Source organism: Podarcis filfolensis, assembly GCF_964270895.1.
Source record: "Podarcis filfolensis genome assembly, chromosome: 9".
Lineage (NCBI taxonomy): Eukaryota > Metazoa > Chordata > Lepidosauria > Squamata > Lacertidae > Podarcis > Podarcis filfolensis.
In genome coordinates this window covers 63937988-63954852 of record NC_139610.1, presented here as the reverse complement: position 1 = coordinate 63954852, position 16865 = coordinate 63937988, and the positions used below count along the sequence as shown (strand labels likewise).

General features: G+C 42.6%; 1 protein-coding gene across 9 annotated transcripts in view; it reads right to left on the bottom strand.

Moving 5' to 3' along the window:
* The window catches only part of WDFY3 (WD repeat and FYVE domain containing 3), a 155035-nt gene that overhangs the window by 34069 nt on the left and 104101 nt on the right, over positions 1 to 16865 (bottom strand). For 8 of the 9 annotated variants that reach the window (XM_083631517.1, XM_083631519.1, XM_083631520.1 and 5 more), the window contains 18 exons: positions 16642 to 16727; positions 15148 to 15228; positions 14000 to 14054; positions 13245 to 13364; positions 12713 to 12830; positions 12020 to 12126; positions 11255 to 11408; positions 10907 to 10998; positions 10277 to 10489; positions 8648 to 8795; positions 6860 to 7014; positions 5866 to 6024; positions 4999 to 5178; positions 4046 to 4228; positions 3301 to 3397; positions 2082 to 2411; positions 1769 to 1880; positions 519 to 716 (listed from right to left, as the gene is read on the bottom strand). In XM_083631517.1, the coding sequence (XP_083487643.1) occupies positions 519 to 716; positions 1769 to 1880; positions 2082 to 2411; positions 3301 to 3397; positions 4046 to 4228; positions 4999 to 5178; positions 5866 to 6024; positions 6860 to 7014; positions 8648 to 8795; positions 10277 to 10489; positions 10907 to 10998; positions 11255 to 11408; positions 12020 to 12126; positions 12713 to 12830; positions 13245 to 13364; positions 14000 to 14054; positions 15148 to 15228; positions 16642 to 16727 (2588 nt within the window). The remainder of the gene's footprint in view (positions 1 to 518; positions 717 to 1768; positions 1881 to 2081; positions 2412 to 3300; positions 3398 to 4045; positions 4229 to 4998; positions 5179 to 5865; positions 6025 to 6859; positions 7015 to 8647; positions 8796 to 10276; positions 10490 to 10906; positions 10999 to 11254; positions 11409 to 12019; positions 12127 to 12712; positions 12831 to 13244; positions 13365 to 13999; positions 14055 to 15147; positions 15229 to 16641; positions 16728 to 16865) is intronic. The other variant, XM_083631522.1, reaches the window with a different exon arrangement.

The window sequence follows — 16865 nt, the reverse complement described above, 5'->3', positions numbered from 1 at the left end:
TATGCTATTGTGGGTTTAATTTCCCCTCTAGGCCAATTAATGAGCTCTATCCTACCTTTCTCAAAATAATATAGCACCAACTTATCTAGAGTAAAAGAATTTATTTATTTTTGGTGGGGGTATCAGATTCGCTAGTGAAATAAATAGGGTGCCTGCTGTTATCAAGAAGCAGCTCTTCAGACAAGTTGCGTACAAACGTAGACTTGCCAGGCGCAAGTTTAATGATATTTGGAATTCATTTAAAAAAAACAGATTAAGGTCTGGTTAAGTACAATAACAAGTTTTTCTCCTTTTTTTTGTAATATGCACAATACCTTTTTTCTGTTTTGTTTTCTACATGGGTACTATTTCTTGTTCCTGCTTTTTTATGTCTTATCTTATTCCGTGCACTTGTAATTGTGTACTTTTTATTTTTCAATAAAGAATATAAAATAAAAAAGCAGCAGCTCTTCAGATGCTAGCACTTCTTTGTGAGAACCAGTCTGTAAAGAATTTACAGGAGAGACCATCTTTCTTACTTCTGACAGAAGAGCTGCCCGCAGTTTCTGCAATGGTGACGCCTTTCAGTGAGAGAGAAACGGACGGAGCAGCTGGAACAACAGTCTCCTCCCTCATCTTTCACCCAGTGGTCAGCTGCAGAGCGGCCGGGTTGGTCACTCACTGACCAGCTGAACACTCTGCCTCTGCTGTCGCCTACGAGAATCCTGCTGTGATCCCTGAAAAGAGAAACAGATACCCAAAGACAAATTAGCACTTGATTTAAGCATTAGGAAGTAGCCTCAAGGCTAGAGAGAAATACATTTTTAAAGCCAGAGAATACTAGGCTAAAGGTAATTTATTATTATTATTATTATTATTATTATTATTATTATTATTATTATTTATACCCCGTCCTCCCCAGCCAAGGCCGGGCTCAGGGCAGCTAACAAGCAATAATAAAAACAAGTTGAATTAATACAACTTAAAAACAAGATTAAAATACAACATTAAAATATTGAAACATTAAAATATTAAAGTGCAGCCTCATCACAGGAGGAGAAAGAAAAAAGAAAAAAGAAAAAAGAAAGAGGGGGAGGGAATCAAATTGGCTCCAAGCCAAAGGCCAGGCGGAACAACTCTGTCTTACAGGCCCTGCGGAAATAAATAAGATCCTGCAGGGCCCTGGTCTCATGAGGCAGAGCGTTCCACCAGGCCGGAGCCAGTGTTGAAAAGGCCCTTGAATTGCTGAATCAAAGTAAGGTCTACCAGATCAGACTTACTTTCTCCCAACTTTGAAAAAAGGTAGGGGAGCACCAAACACAAATGAGAAAAAAGAGAGGGAAAAGGGAGGGTCAGAATGGTAACCAAAAAATACAAAAATTGTAAAAAAGAAGAAGAATGTCCAAAGCATTTCATTAAAGGCCTCATTGTGTTCCTGGCACCTGATACTCTGACATAGGCTAACTCTGAGCACAGTAGTTTTATCTAGCTATCATGGCTTATAGTTGCATCTCCTATATGTCTAACCCAGGCATCCCCAAACTCGGCCCTCCAGTTGTTTTGGGACTACAACTCCCATGATCCCTAGCTAACAGGACCAGTTGTCAGGGATGATGGGAACTGTAGTTCCCAAACAGCTGGAGGGCAGAGTTTGGGGATGCCTGGCCTAACCATTCAAAGTAATTTTCATTTCCAAACTTGTTTGTTTTGTTCTAGCCGATCTAAAGCCGAAACCACTACTGTGCCTTCAGCTGATATACTGAGGACACATAGAAAGCAGGTCACTCACTTGGAGATGCCCAGTGCTGTGATGTCTGCAGGATGTGCGTTGTCCTTGCGATCAAAGGCCGTGTGCATAGTTAGTTTGCTCCTGAAAACTAGCTGCCGCTCCCATCTGTAGCCTAAGAAAGGAAAATGGGTAAGAATGTAAGCAGATGTGAAGGGTGGGAAACACATCTGCATGGTGCCTGATCAGGAAGGAAAATGCCGCTCAGGATCTCGGCCCACTTGCCCCAGAGAGTACAGGATTTATCTGGGCACCCGGAAACCTGCCCAGGCAACACACTTCCAGTTTGGCATGTCACCACTAGGCGTTTCCCTACCTGGCTTGAGCTTGCTGTAATGTCGTAGTTCCCCTGGATTAGGGTGTGGGTGGTTAGCTTGAACCTGGGGGTGGACTTTCGCTTGTCCCTCAGAGTAGTTCACGAAGATGAAGCCATCCTTCTCATCCAAGCTGAGCTGGTCGGACCAGCGCCTCGAGTCGTCAGAGCTGCTGTCGGCTGACCACGCAGCTGCTGCTCGGGCAGAGGACGAGCGAGGCCTGTGGCTGGCGCTGCCTGGCTGGCTCCGGCTTTCCTGCAACTTTGGTTCCTGGCCAAGGCCCTGGTCTTCTGCTTCCGAATCGCTGCTGTCCTCATCCGGGGCTTCCTCTCCTGTTATATGCAATGCGTTAAAAAAACCCAAAACCCAGCCATGATTCGCTTTCCCTCACTAGACCCGCTCCTTTGTAACTCTGACATAACACTTAGGCCCAGATTCATACAAAGCCCATTAGGGACATTATTAGCGTATTTTTCACTCTATAAGACATACCTTTTTCCTCCTAAAAAGTAAGGGGAAATGTGTGTGCATCTTATGGAGCAAATGCAGGCTTCGTGGGCTATCCCAGAAGCCAAAACAGCTAGAGGGAGCGCTGCGCCACGCTCCCTCTTGCTGTTCTAGCTTCTGGCTTAGCCGCGCGAAGGCACTGGGAGCCTTCATCCTGCTGCCCTGAGGAGGCTTCGTGGGCTAAGCCAGAAGCAAGCCCATCAGTGACGGGCTGCCCTCCCTCCTTGGGGAAAAGCCTGCAAGCTCCTCACAGCTCGTGAAAGGGAGCGCTGAGCAGAGCCTGGGATGCATACAGGCTCTGCTCAGCGCTCCCTTTAAAGAATATTGTTTTTCTTGCATTCCCCCTCTAAAAACTAGGTGCGTCTTATGGTCGGGTGCATCTTATGGAGCAAAAAATACGGTATGCCATCCATGCCAGGGGGCAGCCGAAGTGGTGCTCCCCGATATTGTCAGATGCCAGGCCAGCAAAGAAAATGATCAGGGATGTTGGGAGTTAAAAATAAGTTATTAAAAACTAATAATTTTATTGTTTTACTCTTTTCATTCGCCGTTTTGAGATTTATTTATTTTAAAGCAATCAAATGGTATATAAATGTATGAAATAAATAAATAAAAGTATAGCCCCAACTATAACTGGAGAAGCAAAGGTTTCCCACTCCTGAGCTACACTTTGAACAATTCAAAGCTGAACACAAAGCCAAAAAGAAACAGCACCTATTTGGGTTTCCGGACACTCTTCCTGCATCTCGAGCGCCTCCACAGGTTCAGGAGCTGGAGTTTCCGGGACCTGCAGAAACTCCATTCGCCAGAACTAGGAAAAGGATAGATGAAAGTGTGAGTCTGAATGCATAACCCCTTGCCGTGTAACCTGTCTTTCAACCTGATACAATAACAAGACATGGAGCAAAGTAACATTGAAAGCACTCAAGGAGACACAAAAATCAAGGCACATTTAAATTACAATCGAACTAGGTTTCTAACTGTATGCCCAAAACTAGCGGATGGGCTATTCAACTGCTTAAATATATGAGTAAATGAATATGCCATTGTAGAATTCTGAATAGATAGGAGCTGCAATTAGGAATGAACCTGGAAATCCTATATAAGTCCCGTCATCATGTTTCCCACAATAGATGCCTATGGGAAGCCCACAGAGAGGAAAGGAGTGCAATAGCCCTCTCCCAATTAGCAAATTTAGATGCAGAGTATATGGCTATCACACCTAGTAACCACTGATGGCCTTATTGTCCGTGAATCTGTCTAAATCCCCTTTAGACTGCAGATTCATGAGTTTCAGTGCTGCCCCACTCCCTTTCCTCCGAAACTCTCAGCATTCAGCTTCACTGGATGAGCCAGGTTCTCATATTATGAACAAAAACCCTTCTCTATCAACTTCCTCTGCACCACGAGGCATCCTGCCGACCCGCAGTTTTATCTCTACACGACTGTTGGTACTTACTCGGACCACTCCGTCCGAATGCCCCGTCACAATCACGTTCTGGGTATCCCATTCGTTCATTTCTGACATGCAGCAGCACAGGATTTGCTGGCTGCGCCCGGTGAAAGTGTTCACGCTCACTATGGGGTTCCCATTAATGCTCCACACGTGGATGTAAGTGCCAGCGCAGGACACAATGTCTCCCTGAAAAAAAGGGTAAATGTTTTAGGCACACTTAGATCTCAATGTTGCCATCCCAGAGGAGAAACACATCTCAATTTAATATGAAGAACAAAGGCGTGGTCTGGCTGGAAACTCAGGAACTGATCTACATAGATAAGAGGCTGCAATCTAGTTAAAGACAAATTGATGGCCCTGTAATATGCTACTGCTGTGGCACACAAACAATGTCCCTGCCATAGCAACTGGTATCATGTGGGTGGGGTCGAGACCACAGCTCCTTTCAACCCAATTGCCATCATTCGAGAAAGACCATAACAAGCCTACGTGATGACATGCTTTCCATTATTACAGCAGGATGAAGCCACAAGGAAGCAGCTTAAAGGCCAATGCCAAGGTACTCTGCCATGCCTGCTCTTCTAGTGACGGTGCCAAAAATTTATCATAGGTCTTCCCCTACTCCAGAGTCAACTTGCCTAGTTACTGGGCCAACATGATGGTCAGGTGAAAATATAATAAACAATGGTTTTGGAAGAAGAGAAGGGAATCTCTGGTTGACCCCCGAGAATAAGTTTTTCTAAGTACCCAGCAAGCTGCTTTCTGTCTGCAATAAATCGCACCAAACAGTTGAAACCCCAAAAGGGGCTCCATGATGTTTTCATTTAATAACTTGGAAAACGTCACTAACTAGGGGACATATGCAATCTGGAGCTGAAATGGGCACAACCAGTGCAAGAGTGATTTTCTACATTTGTATCTCTTCTAAGAGAAGCAGTTGATGTTCTGATCTGTACCGTCAGTTCGTTGATGCAGAGGGCTGACACGGGGGCCCGGTGGCCACGAAGCTGTGTTAAAAAGGAGAGCTTGTTCAAATCCCAGATGATGCAAGTGCGGTCCCGAGACCCGCTCACAATGATGTGATAGGCCAGAGAGGCTGTCAAACACGTGACGGCCTCGGTGTGGCCAAGCAGCGCCTAAAAGCAGAGGAAGACAGAGGAAAATACATAAAGTGTTTGCTGCAAAGTGCTGCAAATACAGATATTGGAACAGTTTTCCTTTGGAGAAAGGGGAAATGTGGGAGTATGACACTATTACGAGGTTGCAGAAGACAAATTAAAATCTAAGAAACACAACACTAGGGAAACTGAATAGTGTGGTTTCTTGCTGAATAACCTCAAACCACTTAAGTGGGGTTTGTAGCCATTTCCCATGCGAGTCGCGCTGAAATGGAGACTCTGCGATAGCCCTGGTGAACTGTGCCTAAGCAAAAAATGATAAGAACGAATTCTCAGCCCCTTCCTTGCCTTTTGCTCACCCTTTGCTGATATAGGCAGACCCCTATGGGGACAAAAGACAGTGGCAGGACATAGAGCAGGGGTGTATTTCAATGGTTTTAGTAAATTGTCCATGCAGTCACATGAACGTAAGGCTATGGTTGTGCAGGGTAATAAGCAGATTTTGTTCAGAGCTCTGACAGAATCCACAGTGAATTTCTTCTTTCCCCCAGAAAAAACAACAACAACTTTTGGTGATCTATCCATGTGCCAACAGTTGAGGAGGGCAAAACCTTCTGACTTAGTTCACTCCCAACTTGCCGGATTTAATCAGTACCGATGAACTATGCTTGGGCCCAGTTTTCTGACACAGAAATCCAGATTTACCTGCTTAAGAGTGAGCGTTCTGGCTTTTTCCTTGGAGGTGCCCATCTCCCATACACAAACAACTGTGCTGGTTCCTCCAGTGATGACCAGCTTGGGATTTGGACAGATGGCACTGAGAACCTGTCCCCATTCCGATAAGCATTCATAAACGATCACGGCCTAGAAAGGTGGAAAAGTAAAACAGCGCACCCATCAATTTACAAGCCATGGCCAGTTTCCGGCATCCTATCATCGTTGGTTGATTGGGGAAGATACATTTCCTTCCACCCAACCTTGCATCCTGGAAGAAAACCAGCTCACACTTCCGAAGGCAGTTCCAGGGGAGAGGCAATGGATTTCTAATACTCCCATCCACAACCAAAGAGCTGGGTTCGGAAGCTGCGTTCAGGAGCCAGCTCCTTGGTTTCATGGGGAGGGGCAAAGCAAGGGAAGTGTGGAAAGGTTACAAGTAACAGGAGAAGAAAGCCTGGAATCCTCTACCCCCGGAACATAATTCCCTCTGTATTTTGTCTTAAAGTCATTACCATAGCTCATCTTGCACCAAAGGATGGTGCTCATGCAAATTATACTTGTTAATTAAAACATATGTACATTTAACAGACAGATTTCATAAGAAGAAACAACTTCCTGCCAAGTGTTAACTTGCCCCACGGCCTGCTTAGATACCGGATTTATTTATTTATGTTACAAACTTTCACAAAATGCACCACTTGATTGTTAAAAACCAACAAACCGCAAAGCAGTTTTCTTTAAAAAGATAAAACAATAAAATTATCAATTAACAGCAATGATTTCAAAAAAAATATTAACTGACAAGAGAATAAAACCTGCATCAACTTTCTAAGTACATGGATAGGCTTGTCTGAACAAAAATGTGTTCAGCAGGTTTCTAAAAGGGTACAGTTAAGACACCTGCCTGAGGCAGCTTGTTCAGTCATTGTTTTCTATCATCAAGCATGCAAGTTAAAGAGCCACAAAAATCTGAGAGACAAACCTTGTCTGACTCATAGGTTCCCAGCCTGCAGCTGAGATCTGCATAACCCCAAGCAAAGGTTTTATTCCAGGCTGGCGGAATTAGCACTTTATTCTGCTCCACTGCTAAAATTCCTTTGTCCGTGTACACGATCTGTCCTACACGCTCCTTGAGCTCTGCTCAAAGAGAGAAAGAAAAGCGAGAAAGAAAAGATAGCAGCACTCACAAACAAGAGCTCATAAAAACATTCGCTGTTCCAAGATTAGGTGAAAGCTATACCCAATCACAGTAGAAAGTGAGGATATTTCACGAGAACTTTGTTATCTTTCTGAGAAACCTGCTTACACTACTGAAAGCTCTGAAAGAATTTAAACAGTGACCAGTGATGTTAAATTCTTATCAACTCCCATGACACAGAAGTGTAAGAAACTGGATAAGAGACTTTCAAGGGCGCAGAGCTACTGAGAAGGCTTCAGGAATTTGTTAATGCTCAAATCAGTCTTACGTTTCAGCAGAGCAGTGGGGAAAGTGGCTGGCAAGTATCAAAATAACTTTGCATAAATTCAAACACAACCATTCCATTGTAAGAAGACTTCTTTTCAGTCCTCTAGCAGTCTAGCGACATGAATCTTGTTCATGGTTCAGTGTGCTAGAAGCAAGGCAAATCCGAACAGCACAAAGCCTAAGGGAAGATCTGTAGTGGAGGCACAATGTAAGGCCGTCTCCCAGTCCGGAAGGCTCTTTTGTGCTCTCATAATTTCCAGCGAAGCCAGGAAGCATGGAAATTAACTTGGGGTTGCAGCCTGGACAACTCTCTGAGTTATCGCTAGTGCACACACCTACAATCTCCAGAGAGGGAGGACAATTAAAGCCAGTTTCTAGATGATGTTCCCTTAGAGCCATCCCCATCCCAACACAGACTTAACTGCAAAGAGAGGCTATTGTGGGGTGGGGGGGGGATTAGCGTGGCCTTTGCCACCCAAGGTGCAGGCACTGGACACCACAGTCATATAGGTCTCTATGCAAAAAGTCCAACATGTAATCCGGATCTGTGCTGACTATCCTCTCTTCACAACTCCGAGGGATCAGGATTTGTGGGTTTTGCTTACACATTTCACTCTATGAGCACAAGCCCTGTTCAAACAAGGTGCCTAATGCACAGATGCCATTGACAATCCTGATCCCACATCAAGTGAAATCTTTGAGGCACATTGGCCTTCGTTTTGTTTTCTTTATTTTAATATCGGCTTGTTTTAAACGCTCTCTAGTTTAAAGACTGGGTTCATATATATATTGCTTGGTTTGTTTTCACTCGTTTCTTTACCTGCCATGACATGTTCTGTTGTTTCTAGTGCACTGAATTTTTGGCATATTCTGTTCTGCTCATGCCTTACATACCGTATTTTTTGCTCTGTAAGACTCACTTTTTCCCTTCTAAAAAGTAAGGGGGAATGTGTGTGCGTCTTATGGAGCGAATGCCGGCTGCGCAGCTATCACAGCTTTAACTACGCAGCGATCCCTCTTGCTGTTCTGACTTCTGAGATTCAGAATATTTTTTTCTTGTTTTCCTCCTCCAAAAACTAGGTGCGTCTTGTGGTCTGGTGCGTCTTATAGAGCGAAAAATACAGTAGATGCAATGAAGGACGCTTCACATTTTTAATAGATTAAAAAAAAACATTTTAATTGATATAGACGGCCTTGGAAGTCTTTTCTGGGGTAAACAATAGTATATGTTTTAATAAAAATGCCTGGAACTATGAGCGTAGTTCTAAAAAAAGAAATCAAAAGTAAACTGATTGCAGCATTTACCTTTTACTGGTGCAAGAGAAGGCCTCAGGTTGTCTAAATGATGAAAAAAAATCTTGCCACTGGCAATACCTGGTGGGATAGAAACCCCACTTATTTCTCCATTAATTCGGCTTCTCACTCGCTTTGGAGGGTGAGGTTTCTTAAACAACTGCAGCAAGACAGAAAACATTACAGGCTTAGCAGCAGGCCTCTCAAAACATGTCAGCACCATCCATGAGACTTGTTGCAAATAAATTCCCTAACAGAGATGGATTTCACAGTCACAGGAAACACACAAGCTGTTTTCAGTTGCCTTGGCCCACCATGTGACGATGAGTCAGTGAAATACCAGTATTCGCCACTCCTGATATGCACTCAAAGCCATGTTAAGCAACCACGGGGTGCTTTTAAAGTGAAAGTCAGAGGGGCAGATGGAATGCTGGTGTTTATCAAAACAGGATGCTAGTTTAAATACTGTCAACCTTAGCAGATAAGCTGCAATCATAAACAGAGAATTATTAAGATTTGGCAGGCTTCATCTTAAACATTTAATAACATTTTAAAACACTCCTTTAAAATCTAACTGTTCACATAATTTCATTGTTAGAGAGGGATGTTTTAGCAGTGGAACGTTCTCCGTGATGAAGGGACAGGTCAGCTCTATTTTAGCTTCTGGGAAGGTAGTAAAAAGTTTTATCTTTATTTTTAATATGCAGGTATTGAAGGGACAGAAGAAGTTAATTTTAATCCAGTTCTGTCTTAGTATTTTTATGTTTCAGGTTTTTAGGATTTTCATTTTTACCGCCAGCTTCGATGCTGACAGCTATGTGGGATCCCATAAACGAAACCATAAGCAAGTAATTTTAATTTTGGAGAAAATGTCAGTCACTTTATGTTTTGGCTGTGTGGCTGTTTGTTCTTTGTCAAGATCTGTGCAAGGCCTTGGAACTCCATATATTTATATTTTATGTCTGGAAATTACATTTTACTTCTGGAAAGCATCAAGGGCACGATCCATTGGGCAAGCATGACTAAAATCAAGATTTTGCATATTTTGCATTCGTTTAAATAGGCCTTGCACAGAAGATCTTCCTGATGAGCTATACGCCCCCCTTCCTCCTTTGCTTAAGGTCTACCCAGATCCCATTCAAACATGAGTATATTCACTGCTATGTGTCTAAACCTGTAAGCTTGCTTCTCTGTGAAACAAGATCACACCAACATACTGAGGATGGACATATTTGTTTATTCTTGGAGTCACACTAAGACCATCCAGTTCATCTCCATTTGGGTCATGCTGTCGTGTGGTGACATTCATATGCAATATTACAAAGATGGCATGAGCTGAAGGCCCACACCCTGCCCCAGACTGATACCAAGGATTGTCATTCAAATACATTACATTTGCATGACCAGCTTTTACTTTTACTATGAAATCAAAGCAACAGTGACTTGCCTTTTAAAACAAGGATAAAGCCCATGGAAATGAGATTCAAACTCCTGATTGCTCCATTCTCCCCCCAAAGGGCCATGGGTCTCCAAGTCTTGAACAGAAGGAATTAAATCCCCGAAAGGACAAAGCAAATAGAATAGAATATACCAACTTTGTCTTGAAGCACAGATGCACCATACTCAAATATCATTCATTACCTGTTTCGGTATCTGTCCAAAGTTGTTAATGAATCCTATAGTAGCCGTTTCTTTTAATGGGTCGTTTATGTTGTATATGTCCACTTGGCCCTCATAGAAGAGATGATGGAAAACATTTACAGCTTCTACTGCAGGCGGCCCTTGCTGTTTGTAGCCAAATATCAAGTCTATCCACTCGTGCAGGTGAGAACTCACAAAATCGCATTCCAAAGCCTGCAATTCAAAATGTGCATGTTAAATGGAGCACAACCTGCTTACAGGTGGGCTAAGGCTTGTTTGCTGAAACAGATGGCGTCGTTAGTCAACACCATGACCAAGTTTCTTTCTTTTTTTTAAACTGCTTTACTTATTTTCCTTCAATTTATAGCCTGCTCTAAAAACATTGCAACTTTTTTAAAAAACCAAACAAAAACAAAACTTCATTACAGAGTTCTAATAAGAAGGAAAGTGAGAACTTATCAACTGGACTCACTACGTCAACGACATGTTTGATAATCCCAGTGTGCTCAACATGTACAAAAGATATAAAGAGCAAAACGATCACCCAAAAATGCTTTCTTCCAAACAGAATAGCGAGATTCAGATGGGGGCCAAAAAGGTATTGTAGTTTCTAACAAGAAGATACATTACCTCCCGATGCACTCTGATGAATTCGCGGGGATCCCCTTTAGCCCACGGGGGGAGTATTACATCCCCAAGTTTAGTGCCATTCTGCTTGCAACCTACAAGGTGAAAACAAGGATAAAGAGGGTTTTTCCGCAATGAAGTGTGCTTCCTGAGAAAGTTTAGCAGGACACCTGAATGAGCTCCGTAGCGCAAATGAGCAGTTTAAAATGACCAGTCTCCGAAATTAAGACGAAAACATACAATGCTCTTATCTTTATTTAATGCACATCAAAATCCGCTTTATGTTCATCTTTCGACGGTGTCTCTGTAAGAAAGAAATACAGCCATGCTATCAAAAGCGGCTTTTCTCACCTAGATCAAAGTTGTTGGAATTGAGTAGCAACTCTGGGAGGTAGAAGAATTCCGGGATAAGCTCCTTGACATCTGCCATATTGTGCTTAGATGCAGAGTACCAGGCTTCACGCACACTGTGGAACATTCTGTCAGCCAAGTCAAAGTGGCCGCCCTGAGGAAGGAAGAAGAGAAGTACTGTATTTTTCACTCTATAAGATGCACTTTTTTCCTCCTAAAAAGTAAGGGGAAATGTCTGTGCGTCTTATGGAGCGAATGTGTGGTTGATCGCTGGCTCCCTTTCTGGCCCCGCCCCCTTGCCTAAGCCTCCATTGTTGAATGTTCTGCAGACGGAGGCTGTTTGTTTCCCCAGCGACATGTGACTGGCTGATTAGATTATCTGTCTGGAAACTGTAGAAACGGCTCCCTTTCCTTTCCTAAAGAAGCTGAAGAACTGTGAGTTGAACCCCATAAAAACAGGATTTTTTCCCTTTGCAAAGTAAGCTCAACAACTTTGAGCTGATCCTCAAAAAAATGGGACGTTTCCCCTTTGCAAAAGAAGCTGCACAACTTTGAACTGATCCTCAAAAAATGGGGGCTTTCCCCTTTGCAAAAGAAGCTGCACAACTGTGAGCTGACCCCCCCCAAAAAAAGGGCTTTCCCCCTTTCCGCCTCTAAAAACTATGGTCTTATGGTCTGGTGCGTCTTATAGAGCGGAAAATATGGAATTAAGGCGTTCCCTACACTGCTCATTACACCTTGGAAGCAAATGGCAGAATAGTTTACCTGTAGCCTTAAGAATATCTGTGTAAAGGGTTCCATTCTCACAAGATATGAGGCTACTATCATTGCTGATGAATAATGGGTGCCGTAATGATAAGCTGGAGTTTCACCTGAAAGAAAATGGGGGGAGGGAATAACAGGAAAAGGAAATAGGAAGGAAATGAGGAAGCCTGTGTTAAATATTAGGCTTAGTCAGAATTAGCTTGCTAATACCAAGACACTAAGTACATCTAAAATTGGTATAGTTAAAAAAATTTCAATGCTTATAATTTGGCACTATAGCCACTTACATTGTTATAGTGCTCAACTAATCATATTTCTTTTTAAAAAAATGTCACATACAGTATTTTATAACACTCTTTTTGAAATTAAATGCTTCAGATCAGCCACAACAAGTTTCTCTAGAGACATCTTCACTGATCATTTATTGAATGTCTTTATCAGCGGAAACATTTCCAAGAACTGAGACAAGCAGGATTTTATACAATTATTATATTAATTTAGCACAGGGGCTCAACTGAATCATAGCAAATTTCCTAACGATAAACCTGTCCTCAGCTTCTTAGCTGGTAAAACTGACAATGTCCGGTGGGATCTCCAACCCTCAAAAAATCAGATTAAAGGAAAAGCCACAGTACCGTTTATTCCATTACATCCATCTTGGATTGTGGATGATAGATGTTTTATTGCACTTACCATTAGGGTCTTCCCAGTCTTTGTAGCGCTTCTTATACTGAGCTAACCTCTCGTCAGTCTGGGCTCCCATCGGTTTGGCCAAGTTTCTAAACGTCTTTGGGTTCGTAAGATCCAATTCCTTTAAAAGCAAACAAGTAGTAAAGTCCATTCTTAAGAAATTTGATTCTCTGACTAATTTAATACATCCATGTGCAACTATTTCTGGCTCCTCTATTCAATATACTGAGATACTGGTTTCTAAAAATGTTGGCAACTACTATAAATATTTAGCTGCTCAGGCCTGATTTAAAACAATTGTCCCTTTCTCTCATCTGAAGTGCAGATATATCTTTTATTAATCTCTACAAATCACTGCAACATTACTCAAGCCACTGCCTTGAAACACCACAACTTACTTCACAGATTAGTTAACAAAGAGTAATATTTGAAGAAGCAAGGCTTCCAGCCCTAATCTGAGTTACTTTTAAGTGCAGGGTTTTAGGCTTCCAAGAACAGGCTTTTATTTTACAAAATGTAAGATTTTTATGTTTACCTCTGAATCATAGTCTGCAAGGATCCACGGGAAAACCGGATACTGCATGAGGTCATTGTAGGATCGGCCAGCCAAAGTGTTTAAGTGCATCAGATACTGGAAATTACTGATTTCACCTCTCTTTGTAGAGAGAGCACACAAAACAGAACAAAACAAAACAGCACTGGTGTTAATTTCCCAGTAACAAAACCAAAAACGTTTCAGTTGTCCACGCTTTATAAAATACAGGAACTTAAATGTGACAAAGCATTTTGGCCCCAATATTACATGTCCAAATATTCTATTTCAATCCACTATGAAAAGGAAACTTTAAAGCCCTAAATGGCCTCAGCCCAGTATAACTGAAGGAGTGTTTCCACCCCCATCGTTCAGCCTGGACACTGAGATCCAGCTTTGAGGGCCTTCTGGTGGTTCCCTCCCTGTGAGAAGTGAGGTTACAGGGAACCAGGCAGAGGGCCTTCTCGCTAGTGGCACTTGCCATATGAAATGCCCTCCCATCAGATGCAAAGGAAATAAACAACTATCTGACTTTTAGAAGACATCTGAAGGCAGCCCTGTTCAGGGAAGTTTTTAATGTTTAATGCTGTATTGTGTTTTTAATATTTGATTGGGAGCCGCCCAGAGTGGATGGGGAAACCCAGCCAAATGGGCAGGGTATAAATAATAATTAATAAATAATAATAATAATAATAATAATAATAATAATAATTATTATTATTATTATTATTATTAACTAAACTACTCTTTATACTCACCTCCCACCTTTGTGTAACAGATTTCTCCCCCACTAGGGTGCTCAGCAAGCCAGACCTAAGGAGAAGCAGAAAGAGTCAGTACTCTTGCCATTTAGCAGTGGTATATGAGAGCAATGTTAGCAACTTCATGTAACACGGAGCAAATTTTTCCTTGTAATCCATGCTACCATATTAATTATAACTGATTTTAAACTATTAAAGAATCAACAGTTGTACCATCCTAGTATCTATGGATCACTATCAATGTCACGAACATGCCAACAAGGAACGGTCACCTCTAACAGTCTAACATGCTTTGATGTTAGAGCTTGTGTAGTGTAGCTGTCTGAGTGCTTCAAAAACAAGCTTTGGTTTCCCAGTCATGGTTTGCTTGGAGCAAGCCAACCACCATGACTCATGGTTCTGATATGATACTAAGCCGGGGATTGTGGTTTGCAGCTCTCACTCTGGCTAGGAGAGGAGCAAAGCGGGAGACATCTAAATATTCGTGATGAACCTTTAGCTGTGGTTTACTATGATGCATGAGGGACGCCGGTGGCGCTGTGGGCTAAACCACAAAGCCTAGAATTTGCCGATCGGAAGGTCGGTGGTTCGAATCTCCGTGATGGGGTGAGCTCCCGTTGCTTGGTCCCTGCTCCTGCCAACCTAGCAGTTGGAAAGCACGTCAAAGTGCAAGTAGATAAATAGGTACCACTCCAGCGGGGAGGTAAACGGCGTTTCCGTGTGCTGCTCTGGTTCGCCAGAAGTGGCTTAGTCATGCTGGCCACATGACCCGGAACCTGTACGCCGGCTCCCTCGGCCAATAAAGCGAGATGAGTGCTGCAACCCCAGAGTCGGTCACGACTGGACCTAATGGTCAGGGGTCCCTTTACCCTTTACTATGATGTGTGAGCACAGTCAATTTCAAGAGAGAAGCCCCTTGCTATTTTATTTGCATTGCTGTTCACAATATTTTATTTGGATTTCTGCTTTTTCTTATACTCCAAATCTCCTCTACTTACACTGGGAAACACATTAAAGACAGTGAAAGTCACCAGGAGGTTCAACTTTTAAAATAGCCAGATGAGTAGAAAGTAGTCAAAACGAATACTGTAAATTCCTTCACTTCCAAATCTATCGCGTGGAATAAAAAAACCACAGACACTCACCCTTGTTCCACACTGGTGTTGGGTCGCTGTCCAGACACAGACTCTGAACTGTCAGTTAAAGATGGAACGACAGCCAGAAACCTTAAAAATAATAATAGGATAATGTAATCAACAAAAATGCCTTTCAATTAAGATTCAGGTGGCGCCAACTGCCAGACTGTTAATGAATTAATTAGGCTGCTGTGTCTATTTTTATTAAAAGTATACATTGCAATGAAAAAACAGTAAAAAGAAAAGTACACCTCAGTTCTAAAAGAGATTTTTGTGGGGATGGGATGGAGAGGAAGGAAGGCATTCAAAGTGTTACTGTTAGCACATAAAGCCCTTAATAGCTGGGAACAGTTTATTTAAGGATCACTTTAACCCCAATATGTGTCCACTCAGCTGGTTGGAAAACATAGCAAGCAAATCCTCTTTTGTTCATAAAACTAGAAGGTATAAGGCAGGAATGAACAGTTTTTGCAGGTGTCCACAAAGGGAAGAAGAAGAAGAGTTTGGATTTGATATCCCGCCTTTCACTCCCCTTCAGGAGTCTCAAAGCGGCTAACAATTTCCTTTCCCTTCCTCCCCCACAACAAACACTCTGTGAGGTGAGTGGGGCTGAGAGACTTCAAAGAAGCGTGACTGGCCCAAGGTCACCCAGCAGCTGCATGTGGAGGAGCGGAGACGCGAACCCGGTTCCCCAGATTACATGACTACCGCTCTTAACCACTACACCACACTGGAATTGAACAGCAGAGTCCATTCAAAGATCTGCATTGATCCTGTGATCTTGAGTCAAGGGTGACTAAAGAGGTGGTCAAGTTCTGGAGGTGGCACTGAATTACTCTGGTTAGTAAAATCCCAGACTGAAGATCTATAAGAGGACGGAGGAGACCCCACCTATATTCATGCTGTGTAGTGTCCCCTTTACATGTGTCGCTGGGGTGTCTTGAGATTTTCAGCAAATGCAACATCCCTTTCTGCCTACTGAGCTCACTTCTTGGTTGATCTTGACATATGGGTTCTTGAGCTCTACTGGTTGGCTGCCCTCTTTCTAAGGCAGGCTGAATTATTAGGAGCAAGTTGAGATGAAATAATTCTCTTGTCTTTGTAATAAGGCTATGTTTAGCATAATATAGGCTAGCTGCTGCGGCGGCCTAATTTTCATCTCACTCCCTGTTAAGAGGAATTCCCACAGTGGATGAATGGGCAGCAGAAGGGCAGGGGATAATGCAGTGTTAAATGTTAACATCTCCTCGTGGTCGATAAAAACTCAATATGGAGTTGTTTCTCATTTGTGGCCAAATGTTTACAATTTTTCCTCTATTAATATTCTTGCCTAATATCAATAGGAGAGCATGCTCAACACACAAGCCTAACAGACCCTATTGGTATTGGTTATAAACATCACATTCTCCCAAGCCCTTTTGAAGAGCCAAGCCTTTGCCATGGCTGCCTTGCCAATACCCTTGTTATAAGTACTCTTATTATAAATAATATGAATGGAAATACCTTTGGTAGACTTTATTTCTTACTCCTTTCTGAAAAGCAAGAAGATAGTTGCGTCCATCTCCAGAGAATACTTCAACAGCAATTGGCTGCAAAGAAATGGCAGGTTTTAAAAACGTTGTCAAAGCACAGAAGAGTAATTGCTGTGGACTTTCACGAAGCCGGTCAGACCTTTTTTACCTAGGTATGAAGCCAACTTACGCCTGCAAACTGTGCTTTAAAAATCA